Source organism: Microtus pennsylvanicus, chromosome 14, assembly GCF_037038515.1.
Source record: "Microtus pennsylvanicus isolate mMicPen1 chromosome 14, mMicPen1.hap1, whole genome shotgun sequence".
In the NCBI taxonomy this organism is placed as follows: Eukaryota; Metazoa; Chordata; class Mammalia; order Rodentia; family Cricetidae; genus Microtus; species Microtus pennsylvanicus.
In genome coordinates, this window is record NC_134592.1 from 56,387,862 (window position 1) to 56,410,138 (window position 22,277).

Sequence of the window (22,277 nt, forward strand, 5' to 3'; positions counted from 1 at the left end):
GAGTTCTAAGCCAGCTTGGGCTACATAAGACCCTGTCTCAAAAAGAGGAAGACACTGGTCAATGGTGGTGCCCACCTTTAATCCCAGCACTTAGGAGGCAGAGACACATGAATCTCTATGAGTTCAAGGCCAGCCTGGTGTACAGAGAAAGCTACAGGACAGCTAGGGCTACAAGAAACCCTTTCTGGGAAAAAGAGAGGGAGAGAGAGGAGGAGGAGGAAGAAAGGGCTAGAGATACTGAAAACAGCAACATTCTGTTCTTAGCATTCTTTAGGTCATCTACACAAACCATTATACATTAAACAAGTATATTCAGAGCAACAGAACATACTTAATACATAGACTTCAATATATTTAATAATTTCATTATAACAATCATTTATTAAACCTAACACTCAGTTAATAAAAATTAAATTGGCCCAATATTTATATATTCTCTCTCTCTGTCTGGAGGCGATAGGGAATAACCAGGGTCTTCTACATGCTAGGCCAGTGCTCTTCCAAACCCTTCTCTCCCTAAATCAGGACAAGACTCTTTATTCTTCCAGCCTAGCTCTCAGCATAAAGTTCTCTGTGGAACTGGACTGAATAATGCTTGGATAAATGCGCCCCTGGCTTCTCTCTGCAGTTGCTTTTTGGTTGCTGCAGAGTAATAGACTCTGTCAGGTTTCAGGTCCTACGCTGTGTACTTCATCGTTATTCCTACATTTCATCATCATCACCAGTTTTATGGGATGAGACCTTATTTTACCCAATGCATAGAGAGGTAGACTGAGGCTTGGGCTGAGAGTTGACTCAGCCGTGTTGAGTGCTTCCCACTCTGGCAGGGTGAATGAGTCCAGTTCCGCACCTACACTACGTGGTTCACATCCACCTCGAACTCTAGCTGTAGGGAGCTTGACACCTTGTTCTGATCTCCCCAGGCACTGAATTCACATGCATAAACCCACACAGACACAGAATAACGAGAAATAAAAGAGAGTCCAGCATGTGGCTCACGCCTTTAATCCCAACACTTGGGAGGCAAAGGCAGATGGATCTTTGAGTTCGAGGCCAACCTGGTCTCTAAAGGAAGTTCCAGGATGGTCAGGGCTACACAGAGAAACTATGTCTTGGAAAATAAGAAAGAAAAAAAAACAAACAAAAAAAACACACAAAAATCTACCATGAGTTCATTTAATCCCAATATAGTTGAAAAAAATATACATACACAAATACACACACACATATGTGTATAAATATCCATGAGAATGCATGTGGAGTATGGAAGCAGCAACTTCTACTGCACTCTCTGATTCCAAGACACCATTTCCTTCGTCTTATTTCAGTCTGAAATCAGAATGCGGCTACAGTTGACGCGGACGCTGACACGCCTCCATCTTCCTCAGGCACAGTCAGCACTTATGCAAACTGCAGCATAATCTGTGCCAAACGGCGCCTGTGTCCTTTTCCTTCGTGGCCACAGGGAGAATATGATGACTCCAGTAATATATGTGCTCCGTAAAGCGAGGCTCACATCCTGCCGCCTTCCAGGAACCTGCTGCCATTCTGCCCTGCGCGCACATTTACAGAAGCCATCTGCCGAGTTAAGCATTTTTTATTTTAAAAGCTAAAGTGTTTAGAGACACTAGCTTACATTTCACAGTGAGCAGCAATATCTCAAATCAAAGGCCATGTGTTTTCTTGGGGGGGGAGTCACTTTTTCTTCATATTAAAACATACTCACTTGAGAGCGGTTGTCTCTGCCTTTGTACATGAAGCAGAACAAGGCCATCCCAACTAACCCCAGTATTAGAATTCGAGACAACGAGGAGTACATGCTCCCAATTTACTCAGGAGATCTTGTCTTTTTCTACTTTCTAGTTCCCATGTAGATTAGATCTATATATGTCTCTCTTAGTGTCCTCATTGTTGTCTAAGTTCCTGGGATTGTGGTTTGTAGGATAGCTTTCTTTGCTTTATGTTTAAAAACCACCTATGAGTGAGCACATATGATAACTGTCTTTCTGTGTCTAGGTTACCTCACTCAAAATAATGTTTTTTTAGTTCCATCCATTTTCCTGCAAAATTCAAGCTGTCATTATTTTTTCTGTGTGTAGTACTCCATTGTGTAAATGTACCACATTTTTCTTATCCATTCTTCCATCGAGGGGCATTTAGGTTGTTTCCAGGTTCTGGCTATGACAAACAAAGCTGCTACGAACATAGTTGAGCACCAGGCCTCGCTTATCATTTCTATATTTCCCCTTTTCTTTTCAGAAAGAGATCCTTGAATCTAATCTCCTTTGTTTGGCTTTTTTTCCTGGTCACGACCATTACCAGTCCTTAGTCTGGTCACCTGCCTGTACTTCCTGCCTGGCTACTGGCCAATCAGCTTTCCATTAACAGTGAGAGCAACATACTTCCAAGTGCACAGGATATTCCATGGCAGACCATGGGTTTGAAGTTCAGACTCATTACATTCTAATCTGGGTTCCCTGAACCCAGCTTTCTGTGATTCCCCGAATGTCTGCCTTCAATCATATCTGCTCGTGTCTACTAGTGAAGAGTGGGGCTTCGGAGAGGACACAGGTCGTGTTACAAGGGGTTTAGTCTGCTTTTCTCTGCTGCAATAACACCATGACCAAAAGCAACTTGGGAGGAAAGAGTTTGTTTTGGGGGAAAAAAAAATCATGACCCCAGTTCCAGCAGATCCAACAGGCACATAAGTGGTAGATATATACACATGTAGGCAAACGTTTGTACGCATAAAATAAAATCAATAAATGTTACTTTATTTTGTGAGTATTTTCCTGCTTGTTTGTGTGTGACACATGTGTGCCTGGTCCCTTCAAAGGCCAGAAAGGGTGACATCAGGAACTGCAGTCATAGATGGTTGTGAGCCACCATTGAGGATACTGAGAGCCAAACCCAGATCCTCTCCAAGAACAGCACATGCTCTTAACTGCTGAGCCATCTGTCCTGGCTGGTTTACGTCAACTTGACACAAGCTAGAGCCACCATCAGAGAGGAGGGAGCCTCAGTTGAGACACCACCTCCGTGAGATCCAGCTGTGAAGCATCTTCTAAATTAGTGCTTGTACAGAGAAACCTTGTCTCAATAGATAGATAGATAGATAGATAGATAGATAGATAGATAGATAGATAGATAGATAGACAGATAAAGCAAATCAGCAGTAAGATCAGCCCTCCATGGCCTCTGCATCAGTTCCTGCCTTCCTGCCTTCAGGTTCTGGCCCTGTTTGAGTTTCTGTCCTGACTTCCTTCAGTGATAAACTGTGATGTGGAGGTGCAAGCTAAATAAACTCTTTCCTGCCCAGGTTGCTTTGGTCATTCACGGTGTTTCATCATAGCAATGGAAACCCTAACTAAGTAAGGTAGGGCCGCTGGTGGTACAGGACTTTAATCCCAGCACACAGGAGGCAGGGGCAATTGGATCTCTGAGTTTGAAGCCAGCCTACAGAGTGAGTTCCAGGATAGCCGGGGACAGACAGACAGACAGACAGACACACACACACACACACAACTACACAGAGTAACCCTGCTTCGAAGAAACAAAACAAAAGAAACCCTAAGACGCCATCCCACTAGCCCCCCAAAACTGAGCAAGGTTTTTTTTTGGATTTTTTTAAAGATCTATTTATTTATTATGTATACAACATTCCTTCCATGTATGTTTGTATGCCAGAAGAGGGAACCGGATCTCATTATAGATGGTTGTGAGCCACCATGTGGTTGCTGGGAATTGAACCCAGGACCTCTGGAAGAGCAATCAGTGCTCTCAACCTCTGAGCCATCTCTCCAGCCCCCTGAGCAAGGTTTTAAACTATTGTTTGATCTTCAAAGGATTTGGGAATATCTATGAAGCTGCTTTGTGCACTGTACATTTGTAGATATGCTCTGAGATCACTGAGGAAGTCATATCTAGGAGGGAAACTAACTTGTTCAGGGAAAAAGTCCTGCCCTTGTCATTGGAATGTTGCTCTGACTTCCGTTTTCTGCAGGTTGAGTAACAGGAAGTAAATTTGCTACAGAGCTTTCAATTTTTTTTTAAAACCTTTTTTCTTCCTTTCTTTTTTTTTTTTTTTTTTTTTTTTTGGTTTTTCGAGACAGGGTTTCTCTGTGGTTTTGGAGCCTGTCCTGGAACTAGCTCTTGTAAACCAGGCTGGCCTCGAACTCCCAGAGATCCACCTGCCTCTGCCTCCCGAGTGCTGGGATTAAAGGCGTGCGCCACCACCGCCTGGCCCAAGAAAAAGGTTTTGAAGGAAGAGTTTAAGAGTTTAGATGTTACCCGCCCGTTGTCTTTGAAAGGTGGTGAAAGCTGTGGCCTCAGCCTCCAGAGGGCTGGAGTTAAAGATGTCACCGCCACACCCAGCTGGCTTCAACTGTGAGAGGGAACACTGCGAAGAAGTAGGTAGAGTTCAGCAGATTTATTTTATTTCTCAAGATCTGAACATTTTTCTCTAATGAGGAGCACTGTTTAATGACACAGGAATCTTGGCAAACTGAGTTGCGCAAGAGCAAAACCCAATTCAAACTAGCTTCAGTGAAAAAGGGCAGCAGAGGGGAATTTGAGCTCCACACAGTTTAGAGAAGAAGCAGGCACATTACTTTCCTGCTGGGCTTGTGCCAAATCTCTCTAAACTTGGAACTGGGGGTGTTGCTCAGTCTGCCTGTCTAGCAAGCCTGGCAGAGCCCTGGGGTGCTCTCTGGCTCTGTAGAGTGGAACAAGCCTGGAATCCCAGCACTGGAGGTGCAGAAGCCGGAGGATCAGAAAGTCAAGGTCATACTCACCTGCATAGTGAGTCCCCAGGACAGCCTGGACCAATAGGACCCGGTTTTAAAACAAAACCAAGCATGGTGTGGTAGTGCACACTTTTAATCCAAGCCTAGGGAGATAATGCAGATGGATCTCTACCCTGGCCTCTCTAGTCTCAGGGACTTGGTCACCCTGTTTGTTTTAGTTTGAGAAAGGGTCTTACTCCATGAAGCTGTTCTAGAACTCACTATGTATACCAGGCTGGCCTTGAACTCATAGAGATACACCAGCCTCTACCTCCCAAGTGCTGGAACAACCACACTTGGCAGCAGCACTCAAATTTTTGGCCCGCTAAGATTGTATTCTGTTGTAAGGAAGGTCGCTTATTGGTTCCCAGCTGCTCAGCCCTGAAATAACCAGAAATTGTATTAATTAAATCACTGCTTCTCCCATTAGCTCTAGCTTCTTGTTGATGAATTCTTACATCTTAATTTAACCCATTTCCATTCATCTGTGTATTGCCACGTGGCTGTGGCTTACCGGGTAAAGTTCTGTTCAGCATCTGTCTCTAACAGGGCTACATGGCTTCTTCCTCACTCCTCCTTCTTCCTCCCAGCATTCAGTTTAGTTTTCCCCACCTAGCTCTGTTCTACTCTATCAGGCCCAGCCAGTTTTCTTTATTCATTAATGGTAATCACAGCATACAGAGGGGAATTCCACATCAGTATTCTTATTTTTTTTTAAGACAGCTCTGGCTGGCCTCAAACTCACAGTGACCTACCTACCTTTGCCTATGAGTACTAAGATTAAATCCCTAGCTGGATTGTAGTTTTTTCCTTTTTTTTTTTTGAGAGAAGGTCTCTAGCCCAAGCTGTTCTCAAACTTCCTTTGCAACTAAGTATGGCTTTGAATTCCTGGTCCTCAGTCCTCCACTTCCCAAGTGCTGGCCTTGCAAGCATGTTCCTCTGTGCCTATGTTATTTACATGACCTCGCTATAGTAACAGAAAAAAGAATACCCTGTGAAGTTACCAAATACACCAGTGGGGGCATGAGGTATATGGGTTACAAAGAGGACAGAATCATGTAGGCTTCAGGGGCCACCAGATGACATTTTTAGCTTTAAGATTGCTGGAAACTACAGGTCAGTTAATACAATCTGAAGATTTTACTTGAGGGGCTAGAGCAGCATTTCTCAACCTGTGGGTCTCAACCCCTGTGGGGTCGAATGACTCCTTCACAGAAGGTCACATATCAGATACCCTGCATATCAGATATTCACATTACTATTCATAACAGTAACAAAATTACAGCTATGAAGTAGCAACGAAATAATTTTATGGCTGGGAGTCACCACAACATGAGGAACCGTATTGAAGGGTCTCAGTGTTAGGAAGGTCGAGAGCCGCTGGTCTAAAGGATGCTAAGGCAGACACAGGGATGGCAGTAAACCACTTCTAAGGAGAAGAAGGATGTCCCAACCGGCTCTGGGTCTGTTGACTCCAGCCTCCACAATTGTCACATTCCATCAGTGTGCGGAGTCGTCACACAGGTGACACTTTTACAGGGAACTTCAGTTCGAAGGGCAATCTGACAGCTGGAAACTCTCTCTCCAAAGTTATCTGATGTTTAACTTTCCAGTCTCAAGGCCAGTCTACCCTGTCAGCACTGGCTCAGGTGCTCGTCATGTGACAGGTCTTGCATTCCATCTCAAACTCTGTCTTTACCTTTGGTGTGCTTGGCCGCCTCCACTTCCTTCCACACAGGCACCTTCAGTCGGTCAACAGAGGACAAGCTGCTCCTTTAGAGTAAGATTCCCAGTCTCCACGCTGGCTACAGTGTCCCCAGCATCCTCGCTCACTGACCTAACTCCTGGTTTTTTGTTTGTTTGGTTGGTTTTTGGTTTTTTGAGACAGGGATTTCTCTGTACCTTTTGCACCAGTCCTGGGGATTTGCTCTCTAGACCAGCCTGGTCTTGAACTTACAGAGATCCCCCTGTTTTTGCTTCCCAAGTGCTGGGCTTAAAGCCGTGCACCACCACTGCCTGTCCCACTACCACAATTTTAAGCCAAATCTGAAGCGAGCTTTAATTAAACACTGGCCAGGATGATGGGCTCTGGCCAAGTCCACTCCAGGGTTCCTAGGAAATGGCTACGTGTCACATTTTGCTGAGGCTAATAAAGGCTACGTATTTCTGAATAAGTCCAGTCAGGGACATATTTCCTGCCCACGTACCTCCCACTCACACACGATCGAGCACATCCGGTGCAGATGGACCAAACAAATATAGGACAAAAAGGGACTTATTCTTAACTGACTTAACTGCAAACAGAGCCCTCAGCCTGCAAGGGATATTTTTCCATGCTTTGGTCTCATATTAGGTCTGTGGGAGCCTACAGAAGCGGGTCACCAAAGGTCAGAGAGTTCAAGTCTATTCCTGCTCCTTCAAGGATATGACAGGAGGTTTGACACAGGGAGTGACTACCTGCAGGATGCTTGGCCTAAGGTATAGTCACTGCACAGCTTGCCTAAACAAGAGAATGCTTAACTCAGTATATAGTTGCTTGTTGCTTCTGATATTGAAGAGGTTGATTGCTCTGCTCTTTTCTGTTAAAGCAGTCTTTTGCCTTCTTCCCCCCACCCTTTCTCGACTGGGGTATGTAAGCATATGGAAAATAAACATGGACGAATTCAGAATCCACTGGTTTGCCCTCCTGGATCTATTCCATGTCTCTATTTCTTTTGTCTATGTGTTCTGTCTGCCTGGCCTTTCTAATCCTCGTGCCCCTATCCTGGAACGTGTGAACCCTGTCGAGGTTGGACCCTGACACAGGTCCCGAAGAAACTCAGGACAAATGGCTTAACACACCAGGGTGCATGCTGGTGCCTGGCTCTCTCAGTTCCACAAGCACCTGTAAGAGAGTCCTGGCTCCTCTCAGCACTTTTCATCCCTGCCCTCTCCCTGCTGAGGAACCTGCCAGACGCCATTTTAAAGGTACGAGTCATTATGCTGTGTTTTTAAAAATAAGTTTCTATTTACTGTGAGAGTTTCATAGCTGTTTCCTGGAACCTGGCCTTTCCAAACCTGACCTCAATTTGCTTTTGAGAATACCCTGGCCCTCCCTTCCCCTCCCTGACCCTTCCCTGACCCCTCCTAATCATATGGAGAGTGATCACGTGATGTTTAAGGTGTTTGTTTGTTTGTTTTTCTCTTTTCTGTAAAACTACTTGTGATTTTGCTCCCTAAGAGAAGCCCAAGAGGTGGATTTGGGACTGCATAACCCATGTTGTGTGTACCCCAATAAAAATCAAGCTTGTTTCAAATTCGGATCAAATTGTGTAGTGTTCTTATTCTTGCCATTGGGATTAATGCTGTCTCCAGCCCTAACCTTTGCTTCCTTTCCCCCACCTTCTGACTCCGATAAAAACCTTCCATTTCACACGCCTTTAATCTCAGCACTTGGGAGTCAGAAGCAGGCAAATCTCTGTGAGTTCAAGGCCAGCCTGGTCTACAAGAGCTTGTTCCAGGACAGCTAGGACTGTTAGGCAGGGAAACGCTGTCTCGAAAAACAAAACAAAACAAAAAAACCCCAAAAATCTTCCCTTCCTTCCATTTCAGACATAGTCCTCTTTGTCTTCTGGCCCCCTCTTTTGGCTCCTGCTCCCCTCTCTCTTTCCTTTTCTCTCTCATTGTCCTCTCCCATCTCATGGTCCAGTCCTTTCTGCTGGCTATGTCATGTTCAGTCTAGATTCTTCCAGATGTCTCTGGCTGTTTTCTTCTTCATATATACAATAAAAACCTTCTCCTCGGCAGGGCAGTGGAGACACACACTTTTATTCTCAGCATTCAGGAGGCAGAAGCAGGGATCTCTGTGAGTTTGAGTTCCAGGATAACCAGGGCTACACAGTGGGAGAGAACCTGTCTCAAAAAAAAAAAAAAGAAAGAAAGAAAGAAAGGATAAAACCTCAGTCCTGGGAGGTATACTAGTACTTGCATGTAGTCTCTGCACTTGAAAGACTGAGGCAGGAAGAGCGCCTTGGGTTCAAGGCCATCCAGGGCTATATGGTGAGACATTGTTTTAATAAAACAAAAAACAAATTTCATTGGTTATGTCAGCCAGTGCTTTCAAGTAAGCGACCTTCAACTTCATCGATTTCCAACCACCATCATTCAACCAAGCATGGTGGCTCACACCTATAATCCTAGTGTTCAAGAGACTATGGCAGAGTCATTGTCACAGATTGAAGGCCACGTAATGAGTTCCAGGCCAGCCTAGGATACAGAGTGTGCTCCTATCTCAAACAAGCCAACAGCAGCTGGGTGGGTGTGGTGGTAATGCACAGTTGTTTATCCAGCTCTGGAGGGTGGAGGCAGGAAGATTGGGAGTTCAAGGTCATCCTTGGCCACCTAGTAAGTTTGAGGCCAGCCTGGGCTAACAAGACCTTCCTCTTGCCCTCCCCAAAAAGAACAGATTTGTGGGGTGCTGGGCCACTGGAGTATGGTTGACCTTGACTGGGCTGAAGCTCAAGATGAGACAGTGAGGCACTAACAGTCTCGGCCCAGGAGCCCAATCTTTGCTACTTGTGCTGTAAGCTTCCCAAAGGGTTAAACAAAGAAGTTCTCTCCCAGGACTTGGCTTCTGGCTTCTTGTCTGAGGAAGCTGCAGAGCAAGCCTCACTAATAATATGTTACTCTACCCTTCCCTCCAACCAACACTGTTCAGCCCTAGGCAACAGGAAGCAGGACACTGTGGTGGGAGGCCAAAGAGCACAGAGCAAAAGCATCAGAAGGAATGGTGGGGTTAATAGGTTTATTATTGTAATGGTCTGTCCTGTCCAGTTAAGAGACAAGCCCTGCCCACTCCCCCTTCCACCCACTGAGGCAGGCTGAGTCTCTTCCTTTCTGTTTCTCTCTCTCCCTCCATTTCTCTCTCTCTCCATTTCTCTCTCTCTGTTTCTCTTTCTCTGCTCTTCTCCCCTTTCCCCTCCATAACCCACTAAATAAATACCCACTTTCTCTGCATGGCTTCCCTAATAGGTCTCTATCTCTCACCCTCTGCATGGCTCCCTGCCTGGACCTGCTAGCCCGCCGTGGTCTCATGGTCAGCTGCCCACTGCCGCCACTTGGGGACCTGCAACATTTTACTTTTACAATTACAATTATGATTTTAAAATCTGTATGTGTGCCTGTGTATGTGGAGGGCGGAGGAAAGCTGTGTGGAGGGAGATAGTTGTCTCCTTCACCTTGCAGAGGGTTCAGGAGAGGAAGGGCTGGATTCTCGGACTTTGTGCAGTGAGCATGTGGGTCCCAGAGATCAGACCCAGATTGTTAGGGTTGGTGACAAGCGACAAGTGCCTTTAACCGCTGAGCCATCTCACTGATTCCCCTTTAAAAGTATTTTGTCAGCTTTTGAGGCAGCTCTCAAAAGACCTATATGGTTGACCTTATAATTCGCAAAGCTCCACCTGCCTCTGCCTCAGCAGTGCTTAGAAGCCACTACACCTACCTAAAATGTTTCTGGGGACCAAGCTGCCTCAAACTCAGCAGGCCCCTGCCTCAGCCTCTAAAGTGCCGGGTGTAAGCATGGACTGCCATGTCCAATTTCTGTTTTCTTTTAGGTTCACAGAGTTAGGGAGTCCAACAGACCTTTGCAAAAAGCAAGATTAATAAACAACCCTGGTGTTCACTCACGTGAGACCTGCACCTTCTTCTTTTGCAGAATTTGCATAATAGGCTCATCTAAGGGTGAGGAGTCTAGCTCAGGGGTCAAGCATTTGCCTAGCATTTGCATAGCCCTGGATTGGCTCTCTAGTGCCACAAAGAAATAACAAAGGAAGGCAATGTGGTCAAAGGAAGCCGGGCGCGATGATGTATACCTGTAATCTTACCACCAGGAGACAAGCCTAGTCTGTAAGTTAATCAGAACAGGGGATGCCTGCCTGAGGAGTCGCTTCTCCTTTAGGGGCTTCCATTCAGGTAAAGCCAGACCTTCGATCACATCTCAGAAAACAAGTTCCGGATGAGTCTAGCAGAGTGGGTGTGAATTTATTAAGATAGGGAGACTGTGCACTGTAGCTGTAAATGGAGGTCTTAGAAAATGGAGAGTGCACAGCTGAAGGGCTTTGCATGCAGCATGGACGCATGGGTGGATGCATGTCTATCGACAGGCAGACAGACAGACAGACAGACAGACAGATGGACAGACAGACAGTTTCCATCTATGTGTCTGTGTAAATTGTGACTTTTTTGGGAGGGGGGACAGGGTCTTATGCAGTATAAGGTGCCTCAAAGTCAAGGATGAAAGGATGAGCCTGAACTTCTGATCCTCTTACGGCCACGTGCTGGGACCGTGGACATTTACTAGAACTAGACTCATGGCTATTTAAGTTACAGTGTCCATAGGATATAATGTACAACAGAGTTTAAAGATTAAGCAAAGCTTAAAAATAAAGGTTTAATAATTAAGTAGAAACCTGGTTTACTTATTTCTTTTCTCTTAAAGAATTTCCCTTTTTGTTTTTTGGTTTTTTTTTTTTGTTTTTCGAGACAGGGTTTCTCTGTGGTTTTGGAGCCTGTCCTGGGACTAGCTCTTGTAGACCTGGCTGGTCTCGAACTCACAGAGATCCGCCTGCCTCTGCCTCCCAAGTGCTGGGATTAAAGGCGTGCGCCACCACCGCCCAGCTAAGAATTTCCCTTTTTAAACAAGGTTAAAGGGTGGTTTTATGAGGTTTAGATGGAAGGATCGCAGAGGAAAGCTAAAATAGTAAAACTCGGTGTTACTAACATGCTGGCCCTGACTAAGCAGAGTTTGTTGCTGTTTTAACAACCCTGGTTTGAAAAAAATCTTTTGGAAAACACAGATTATCTCTGCAGGCAATCTAGGCATTGTCAACTGTGTCCCAGTCTCTTGACCTTTGATCAGCAGGAAAGGTAAATCGGATCCCAGGGTGAATGTCTTTCTTTTCCTTTGTTCCCTTAACTAGCTGTTCTTGTCTAGGGCTACAAGCTATATCCTGTCCCCCAAAAACCAAGCAACCAATTAACCAACATTGAAACAGAATAAACAACAAACGGAAGGCATGATGGTCAAAAGGGGGCCAGCCCTGGTGGTGACAACTGTAATCTCACACAGAAAGAACGCTGAGGCAGGAGGGTTTTGAGTTTGAAGCCCAGCCTTGGAAAACTACTGAAACCCTGTCTGGAAAACAAACAGGGCCCAGCAAGACGGTTCATCAGATAAAGGAGATTGCCGCTAAGCCTGAAGGCCTGAGTTCTATCCCCAGAACCCACAGGAGGAAGGAGAAAAAGGACTTCTGAAAGTTGTCCTCTGAGCTCCCCTTGCTCACTCCCCACTCAGGTCCCCACCCCCAATCAATACAGAAGTAAATCAATGTAAACACTTTTGTTAAAAAAAAAAAAAAGATCTGCTAGGCAGTGGTGGCGCACGCCTTTAATCCCAATACTCGGGAGTTAGAGGCAGGCGGATCTCTGTGAGTTTGAGGCCAGCCTGATGTACAAGAGCTAGTTCCAGGAGGACAGGCTCCAAAGTTACAGAGAAAGAAAGAAAGAAAGAAAGAAAGAAAGAAAGAAAGGAAGGAAGGAAGGAAGGAAGGAAGGAAGGAAGGAAGGAAGGAAGGAAGGGTCATTGGATGCAGAAGGCAAAAGGCAAGGGCATGCAGCTTCTGCAAGTCTCTAGAAGGATCCAGGTCTGCCAAGCCTGACTTTAGCCATGTGGAGGTTAATCGGGTGTAGACATGGTACACTGACATCTCTTACACAGCTGCTCCTGTCTGCAGGAGTGCGGCCATGAACAATGACATCTGGAGAATGTTTGTCCTGCCTCCCTGACAAATTTACTGACTCTTTGTTTTGTTTGCCAAGCCATGGTTTCTCTGTTTAGTTCGGGCTGTCCTGGAAATTGCTCTGTAGACCAGGCTAGCCTCGAACTCACAGAGAACTGCCTGCCTCTGCCTCTCGAGTTTTTATTTATTTTTTATTTTATTTATTTATTTATTTATTTATTTATTTATTTATTTATTCATTTATTTATTTATTTTTCGAGACAGGGTTTCTCTGTAGCTTTGGAGCCTGTCCTGGCACTAGCTCTTGTAGACCAGGCTGGCCTCGAACTCACAGAGATCCGCCTGCCTCTGCCTCCCGAGTGCTGGGATTAAAGGCATGCGCCACCACCGCCCGGCTATTTATTTATTTATTAAAGATTTCTGCCTCCTCCCCGCCACCGCCTCCCATTTCCCTCTCCCTCCCCCCTCGAGTTTTTAGAATAAAGGTATACACCACCACTGCCTGGGCCTTTGGAAGTTTTGAAGGCCTCCCATGCCACAGGTTAGGGAAGAAATATGCTCTGTTAAGTGTAAGAGGAAGAAAGAAATAATCTGAACAATTTAGAATTCAGCATATTCTGCCAATGTGCTATTTTGTTTTGTTTTGTTGAGACAGGGTTTCTTTCTTTTTTTTTTTTTTTAACCCGACACAGGGTTTCTCTGTGTAGCCCTGGCTGTCTTGCTTCTGCCTCCCAAGTGTTGGGATTAAAGTTGTACGCCACCACCGCCCAGTGAGCTTCTAAAGTGAAGACACACACACTCTGTGGGAGCTGCCTTTAGAAACTGCAAGGCTAAGGGAATTATGTAAACAGCAAAGTCAGGGAAGTGACTGACTAATCTGGTTGTAGAATCTGAGAGTAAATTACTCATTTCTGGACTCGCAGGGCTGAACTGAGCCGCAGGAAGTCCTGGGTACTGACTCTAGGTTTCTCAGAAGGCCTGATTTGCTGAGGAGCAGGAACAGACAGAGGGTACAAACAGGAAGAAAGATGGTCTGATCCAGCCATGGAAGCCATTATATTAGGGCCTAGGCTTTCTTTCCTTTTCTTCCCCTCCCTCCCTCTCCCCCCCTCTCCTTTTCCTCCCACTTTCCCCTTCTTCTGTCTTTCCCTCCCCCTTCTTTTCCTATTTGGAACAGGTCTCACTATGTAACCTTGGCTGCCCTGGGACTTGTTATTAATATATAGGCCAGGTTGCCCTTAAACTGCGGCAATCCTCTTTCCCCAGCCTCCAAACTCAGGGTTCCAGGCCTGTGCCACCATGACTGGCTGTGGAGATCTCCAGAATTTTGGTTTTTGTTTTTTTGTTTTTTTTTTTTTTGGTTTTTCGAGACAGGGTTTCTCTGTGGTTTTGGAGCCTGTCCTGGAACTAGCTCTTGTAGACCAGATTGGTCTCAAACTCACAGAGATCCGCCTGCCTCTGCCTCCCACTCGCTAGAATTAAAGGTGTGCGCCACCACCGCCCTGCTGTCTCCAGAGTTTTGTCTGTGTCCTCCGAACACTTCTTACAGATTGACCTCAGTCCTGCTTTACTGGGAGCCTCACACAGGAAGACCTGCTGCATAGCCTCAGCTGCCTCCTGAGTTTGAGGAAGGTCTCTCTCAGGTTGGGAAAGGAAGATTTGGAGTTTCTACCATAGCACAGGGAAAGCCACTCCTCCTGATGTCCCCTGCCTGACGGAGCTGCAGCCGAGCTGAAGAGTAAAGGGGCAGCCTGTTGGTACCTCACTGCACAATGTTCATGTTGTTGTAATTATTGTGCAAAAACATCTGCCACCGGCATTCTGCTGTAAATATACTGCTTCAACAATGTATGCGTTTTTGGCTTTTGCGACAGGGTTTCTCTGAAGTTTTGGAACTAGCTCTTGTAGGCTAAACTGACATCGAACTTACGGAGATCTGCCTGCCTCTGTCTCCCAAGTGCTGGAATAAAGAGAAGTGCCACCACAGCCTGACAGAGTCTCTCTGCTTAGCTCCAGCCGTCTAAGAATTCACTACATGACTGACCTTGAACTTGAAGAGACCTACCTCCCTCTGACTCCCTGTGCTAAAATTAAAGGTGTGCACCACCAAGTTCTACTGATAATTACTTTTTATCGCTTCTAGAACAATGTTTGTGACCTTTGCTCGCAAAGGGAAGTTTCGGCATTAGCTAACAACTTTATTATTTCTTTTTTTATCGATTCATTCTTTAATATACTTTTTTCAACTTTATTATTTCAAGGACAAGTTCTCTATGCGGTGAGTTTTCTGCTCCGGATTACGGATGCAGTTATCACCATGTCTTTGTTGGTCATTTTAATTGTACCACTTATATTTTCAATCCTGTCCTGCATGTTTTTCATGAGTAGGGATTTAACTCTTCGGCACTTATAAGGCTTACAGTCTCTGGACCTCACTTAAATGCTGACATTTAAGACTCTTGGGTAATGACTGAGGCAGGGATGGTGAGATGACTCAGTGGGTAAAGGTGCTTCCATGCAGGCCTTGAACTCAAGGAGTCACAATGTGAGGACGACTTGGGCTGCACAGTGACCTGGAAAATCCTGGGGAAAGAATAATCTCAGCACTTGAAAGACTGATAATTGCAAATGGCCCCAGAAGAGACATGAATGGTGACTAATGAGGAAGTGGAGAAAGAGGAACCAATTAAAAAATTATTATAGGGAGAAAGAAAGAAAAACATAACAAAAAGAAGCCAGGTGTGGTAGCAGAATTTATAACTCTAGCATCTGGGGAAGCAGAGGCAGAAGGGTCTCTGAAAGTTAAAGGCCAGCCCTGTAGACAAACAGGTAGGCCAGCCAGAGTTACAGGTCTCAAAATCTACAAAGTGAGGACACGGCTGATCCAAGGGATGGTTGAGGGGAAGGTTTTCATTGTAGATAGGAGGGAGGGTGGAGCCTGAGACACCTGGAAGAGTCTAGGGCATGGAGAGAAAGTCATAGACTGAACATGGCCAGTAGACTGGGAGAGAGAGGGGGTAGAGAGAGTGAGAGAGGAAGGGAAGAGAGAGAACAAAGAGGAGAGAGAGCCAAAAGGGGCTGAGCAAGAGAGCACAGGCCAGAATAGCAGGGTTATATAGGAATGAGAAGCTGGGGGAGGGGAAGTCCATGAGCTGGAGAAATTTAGGGTAGGGGGCAGGAAGAGAAGAGCTGAGAGGAGCCAGGATGCCCTCATGGACTCTATAACAGGTACTTGCAATCCTGAGAAAGCTTGGAGGCCCGCAAATACTTTGGTGTACTAATAGGCACGACAGTTAGCCATTTCTCTGCTGTTTTTTGGATCTGACATTCCAGACTTTTTGTTGATGTAATCTCCTCTGTAACTCCTTCTTAGCTGAAATTAGGGTGTATTGTCATGGTCCAGGAAGGCTGGGATGCTGGTAAAAGGCTAGAAAGAAGGAGGGGGAGGATGGATACACACATATAGTCAGGAGATAGATACATACATGTATATATGTACGTGTAGGAAGGGAGGTGGAGATAACGAATCAATTGTAGACATAACGGTATTTGAATTTGAGGACTGAGGAACGAGAAAGATGGCTTTGAATAGGATAGGATTCTGTCTGTCTTGAACATCTAAGGTGCTGATGTCTCTAAATGAATGGAGACATAGGATTGCGTGAGGGTTCCTTTGTAGAGGTGAAGCGCAGTAGGTTAAAATTTGTTTCTTTTAAAATTACATGTATTTATTGATCTCGTGTGTGTGTGTGTGTGTGTGTGTGTTAAAGAACAATGTGACGGCCGGGCGGTGGTGGCGCACGCCTTTAATCCCAGCACTCGGGAGGCAGAGGCAGGCGGATCTCTGTGAGTTCGAGACCAGCCTGGTCTACAGAGCTAGTTCCAGGACAGGCTCCAAAGCCACAGAGAAACCCTGTCTCGAAAAACCAAAAAAAAAAAAAAAAAAAAGAACAATGTGACGTACCTTTCTATCTTGTGGATCAATCCTGGGGATTGAACTCAGGTCATTAGGTGTTTAGGGGCAAGTTCCTTTCCTCACGGCTAAGTCACGATGCTGGCCCTAGAAATTATTTTTTTGTTCTGAAGAGCTTATGGTTTGGCGTTATCCATCTGGACAGTCCTAAGTCTGGGGATTATTTCTTAGTTATGAAGGCTAGGGATACTCCTGTAATGAGAACAGCTCTTGTTTTTTTATAGTGCTCAGTCATTAGCTCCCCAAACTGAGGCAGTTATTACTTCCCCAGCAGTAAAAGCTTGATTATAGTCCCTGTCTGCTTACTGTGTGAAGGCTCTCCGCTCCTTAAACTTCCACAGGCAATGTGGTGTTTATTAATGGTGATTAATCATCATATAGCTCCATACAAAGACGAGACTATTTACTGAGGGTGCTTGCTTGCACAGTTTTTCTGGGCCCTTGGGGCAAGGGAAGAGGACGACTTTCCCGGTGGCCCTGGAGCCTTCCCAAGACTGAGCTAGCCAGCAGCAAGCGGCTACCATTGGCTCGGGGCTGCCCCGACCTCCCGACCGGCGAAAAACGATCCAGTGTCCTTTCTCCTTTAGGGACGCCCCCACCCCTCCGCCTTCCTGATGACAGGGGGCGGTCCTGGAGGGGGCGGGTCTGGCATAGGCTCCGCCCCCGCCCCACCCGCGCGGCCGGCTTGTTCCTGGGCCTCGCTCGTGCGCCTGCGCGAGCCCCGGACTCGAAGCAGCCATGATGGTGGGTGTTCACGGCGGCGCCGAACCCGGGGCGCGCGGTGGGGGCGGCGGGCGCGGGGACGGCGCGGGCCGGGCGCTAATGTCTCTCTTTGTGTCTCTCCTTTCCCCTCCTCCCCCTCCGGTGCGCCGGGACGGCGGGCTCCACAGGAAGGCCTGGATGACGGCCCCGACTTCCTCTCGGAGGAAGACCGCGGAGTAAGTTGTGCTTTCCGTCGCGTAGGAGCCCCGCTCCTTCCCCGCCGTGGCCTGAGGAGGGGTCCGGGCTGCTGCGCTGCTGCCCGGCGGCGCCCTCGCGACCCCGGCGGCGCGCGCCCCGCCCTTCTGCAGCTCTTCTTTCCCGGGGTCGTGCGCTTCTCGGTGCCGCTTGCTCGCCTTGGGCGGGCGATCCAACCCTGTGCTGAGCCTGCTCTTCCCAGGCCCCGCTGCAGGTGGGGTGGCCAAGGTGCAGGCCGGCTTGGAACGCCCCCATTCCCGGTGGTACTGTCAGAACCTCTCGGTGGCTTCCTGGAATCCCCGTTCCTCTTTTCTTTGCTGAATGGTATGGATTTAGTCTAAATGTACCCTTTTGTAATTTTTTTTGCGATCAGCAAATCTCAGCTGTGCACAGATTTTGCAGACAACCGGTAGCCCTCAGTATCTTTACTTTTTCTGGTAAACCCATCCTTTTCGGGGTTCTCTGGATATTGTTTTCTTTCTCTAGCTTTATTGAGGTGTAACTCACAAAATAATAATTTATATATTTAAAGTGTACAGCGTGATATTTGGATGCAAGTAGAGGTTGTGAAATGATTACCATTGTCAAGTTAATTAGTATATACCTCGTCCAGGCACCTTCAGTTTCTTTTTGAGAACACATGGCCTACTCTCAGCAAGTTTCAAGCATACATTATTATTAATCACTGTGCTGTACAGTAAGTATCCAGAACTTGAAACTGAAAGTTTGTATCCCTTGCTGTTTCCCCATCCCTGCCCCTAATTTAAAGCTCTGATTTCTCCCTCCCACTCCATCCCCACCATTGTACCGTTTGCCTTTGAAGGGTAGCAATGCATGTAGTGCCTTGTGGAAGTGCTTGCAGTATTGAAAACTGTTGATACCGATAAATGACCACTGTCACCATTTTACCATTTTAGACTCCCCTCCACTCCCCAACATGGTTTTTCCATAGTCCTGGCTGTTCTGGAACTCATCTGTAGATCAGGCTGGCCTCGAACTCATAAAAATGTCCACCTGCCTCTGCCTCCGAGGTGTTGTGATTACTTGGGCAGCCACTACCCGCTTTTTTTTTTTTTTTTTTTTTGATTTTCGAGACAGGGTTTCTCCATAGCTTTTGGTTCCTGTCCTAGAACTAGCTCTTGTAGACCAGGCTGGCCTCGAACTCACAGAGATCCGCCTGCCTCTGCCTCCTGAGTGCTGGGATTAAAGGCGTGCGCCATCACCGTCGGCTCACCACCACCCGGCTCACTACCCGCTTTTTTTGAGACAACTTTCCACGTAGCCTTGTTTGACCCGGACCTTAAGATGTTTTTCCTGCCTCTGCCTCCCAAGTGTGTATTCATAGGTAAATGCCACCCAACCTAGTTTTTACTTTCCTTTTCTGTTTTGCTTTTTGTTGTCTATCTTAGACAATGTGAGAGATACAGGGGTTGGTTGATGTTGTAGATTCTACAACCATTGCAGGATATTGCTAAGAGGTTAGGTCAAGGTGGCTTATGCTTTTTAATCCCAGCACTCTAGAAGGCAGAGGTGAATGATGGGTCTTTCTTTCCTTTTCTTTTCTTTTCTTTTTTTTTTTTTTTTTGGTGTTTCGAGACAGGGTTTTTTTGTAGCTTTGGAGGCTGTCCTGGAACTTGCTCTTTTTTTTTTTTTTTTAATATTTTTATGGTTTATTTAACTTTATTTTATGTGCATTGGTGTAAAGGTGTCAGATCCCCTGCAACTGGATCTTCAGACAGCTGTGAGCTGCCATGTGGGTGCTGGGAATTGAACCCGGGTCCTCTGGAAGAGCAGTCAGTGCTCTTAACCACTGACTCCAGTCCCTGGAACTAGCTCTTGTAGACCAGGCTGGCCTCGAACTCACAGAGATCTGCCTGCCTCTGCCTCCCAAGTGCTGGAATTAAAGACGTGCTCCACCACCACCCGGTGAATGGGTCTTTCTTAATTAGAGTTCAGACTGGGTTATATAGCCAGTTCCAAGTAAGCAAGGCCTACCTAGTAAGACCCTGGAAAGAGAGAAGCTTAAGGATTTATTTTTATTTATTTATTTATTTATTTATTTTTGTTTTTTTGGGGGGGGGGGTTTGGTTTTTTGAGACAGGGTTTCTCTGTGGCTTTGGAGCCTGTCCTGGAACTAGCTCTGTAGACCAGGCTGGTCTCGAACTCACAGAGATCCGCCTGCCTCTGCCTCCCGAGTGCTGGGATTAAAGGCGTGCGCCACCACCGCCCGGCAAGGATTTATTTTTAATTTTGTGGGTAGGTGCACCTGTGTGCAAGGGCCTGTAAAGGCCACAGGGGTCAGGTCCCCTGAAGCTGCAGCTCCTGTGGTTATGAGCAGTCTGTAGATGTTGGAACCCGAACTCAGGTCTGTAAAAACAGTGTGCTCTGAACTACTGAGGTCATCTCCCCAGCCCCAGAAGCAGAGTCTTTAACATTCGTTATCATGGAGGGCACATGCTACTGCCGATCCCTTTTCTCCGAATAGTCTCTGCTTGTGTCGTATGTGTACCCATTACAGAGAACAGCCCGGTAGAATCAGCTCTCCCACTTTTCCCATGGGTTCTGGGCCTGAACTCAGGTTGCAAGGTTACCTCGCGAGCACTTTTCTCACTGAGCCATCTTGCAGGCCCAAGATGGGGTTTATAAAGATATTTAATATAGGCCTAAGCATGAGGGTTGAGAAAGAGACAGACAGACAATCACTCCCATCACGTATGAGCATCCTTAAAACTTCACTTCCAGATAACTCCAAAACAATGTTTATATGTAATATATGGATATGCAATTTTTGGACAAGACAGAATTTATTAACTGTATTTGGGTTGTTTCATGTTTTGAGAAAGGATCTCACTTTGTAGCTCTGGCTGGCCTGGAACTTGGAGACATTTGCTTGCCTCTGCCTTCTCAGTAGTAAGATTGAAAGTGTGTGCCACTGCCTGGTGTATTTTGGATTTTAAGGTAGGAAAGGGACTAGGGTTAAAAGTCAGTGGTGAGTGAGTGTACTTGCCTAGCAAGTGGGAGACCTTGGCCTTAATCCTTGGTACTGGAAAATAAAGAAAATAGAAGGAACTAGCAGTTGTGGATGAAATGAGATTAGTTTTGGTTCAGTTAAACAGATTTTCTGAAAGCATAGAGCTTTGTTTAGATTTAAAACTATCTTTTGTGGTCTTCCATATAAAAACAAACAGAAGTCGTTCATCGAAGTGGTAACTTTTTTTCCCTCGCTTTGGTTTTCGAGACAGGGTTTCTCTACAGCTTTGGAGCCTGTCATGGAACCTGCTCTGTAGACCAGGCTGGGCTTAAACAGAGATATCTGCCTGTCTGCCTCCTGAGTGCTGAGATTAAAGGCATGTACCACCACCACCTGGCCATGTGTTAACTTTTTAAAAAATACTTTCTCAAGTCAAAAGATGGAATATTTCCTAATGCACAATTTGTGTTGGTCGCTTTTCGCCTTTGCAAAGTTTGTTTACAGAACTGAAGTGCTTAAGTGATATTTATGTCCAAGAGTTTTTCATATGTCATAAATTAGAGGGGAGGAAGCGAAGCGCAGCTGACCAGGGGTTTATTGTGGGAGGTTGTTTGTTTTTAGTAGAGCAAAGTCGATTTACTATTGAAAAGTGAGAAAGAATCCAGAGAGTAAGAGGGGTCCACCCTAGGTAAAGATGTTAGTATGAAGGTAGAAAAAGAAACTCGAAGACAAACAGGCTGGACGTGTAGGTCAATGGTAGAAGCTTGCCCAGCATGGGGATGAGATTGGCTTTGAGCTCCCTCACCTAATAAGAAAAAACCATCATGAGTTAGAAATTTTGGACTGTAAGCTGGTTCAGTGGGTTAAGGCACTTTCTACCAGGGGTGAAGGTCTGAGGTCAATCCCTCGCGTCTGATGATGGAGAAGAGAAAACCAGTTCTTACATGTTGCCCACCTTTGCCCTTCATGTCCATCTATTCTACTACTACCACCCCACAGGCAAAAAAGTAAAATGTTTTAAAAAAAGAAAGCCTAAATCTCTAAAAAGAAAGGACATGTTTTGGGATGTAACGGTGGCGGTGAGCACCTGTCTGGTTCTTCCTGATGTTGGGGCTGTGGAGCTGATGGGTCAGCAGGTACAGCCAGACCCCGTGGTGGTGCTGGGCATACTTCATCAGCTGAAGCCTTCTTCTCTCTCTGCTTACATTTACTTATTTAGAGTCTGTATGGCGGATGGTGGCGGCACACACCTTTTATCCCAGCACTTAGGAGGCAGAGGCAGGGCTCCTGGAGCACTAGGGCAGGCTCCAAAGCTACACAGAGAAACCCTGTTTCAAAAAAAAAAAAATAGTTACTTCATAACCATATCTTTGCTGCTGATAGGAATCGTAATACAAATGTCTGTTTTCCAAAGATCTTAGGCAACCCCTATGAAAGGATCATTTGATTCCCAAAGGACTTTATTTGTAGTCTAGGCTGACCCCAGCACTTTCTAGGTACCGCAGTCTACCCTAGAACTCAAGGCAATCCTCTTGTCAAATGCTGGGATTACAAGCATATATACTAACACAATTAACCTGATTCAAAAGTATTTCAAGAATACGGTTATGTGACCCCATACTACTAAAGTTCTTCTGTTTTAAATTTCTCAACTATAAGGAACACAGGTTTCACAGGGGACCTGGTGTGATGGCTCAGCAGGGAGATGTGCTTGCCACTAAGCCCAATGACCTGAGGTCGATCCCCAGGGACCACATCGTCCTCTGACCTCAGTTTGTATGCCGTGACACATGTACCCCACATACATACACACTCCC

At 46.0% G+C, this 22,277-nt stretch overlaps 1 protein-coding gene across 1 annotated transcript in view; it reads left to right on the plus strand.

Annotated features, from left to right (window-relative positions):
* Nucleotides 1-17,199: 17,199 nt before the first annotated feature.
* Snx6 (sorting nexin 6) overlaps nucleotides 17,200-22,277 on the plus strand; it is a 38,647-nt gene continuing 33,569 nt past the window's right edge. The window contains exons 1-2 of the mRNA XM_075947405.1: nucleotides 17,200-17,276; nucleotides 17,423-17,470. Of these exons, the coding sequence (XP_075803520.1) occupies nucleotides 17,271-17,276; nucleotides 17,423-17,470 (54 nt within the window). The 5' untranslated portion in view covers nucleotides 17,200-17,270. The remainder of the gene's footprint in view (nucleotides 17,277-17,422; nucleotides 17,471-22,277) is intronic.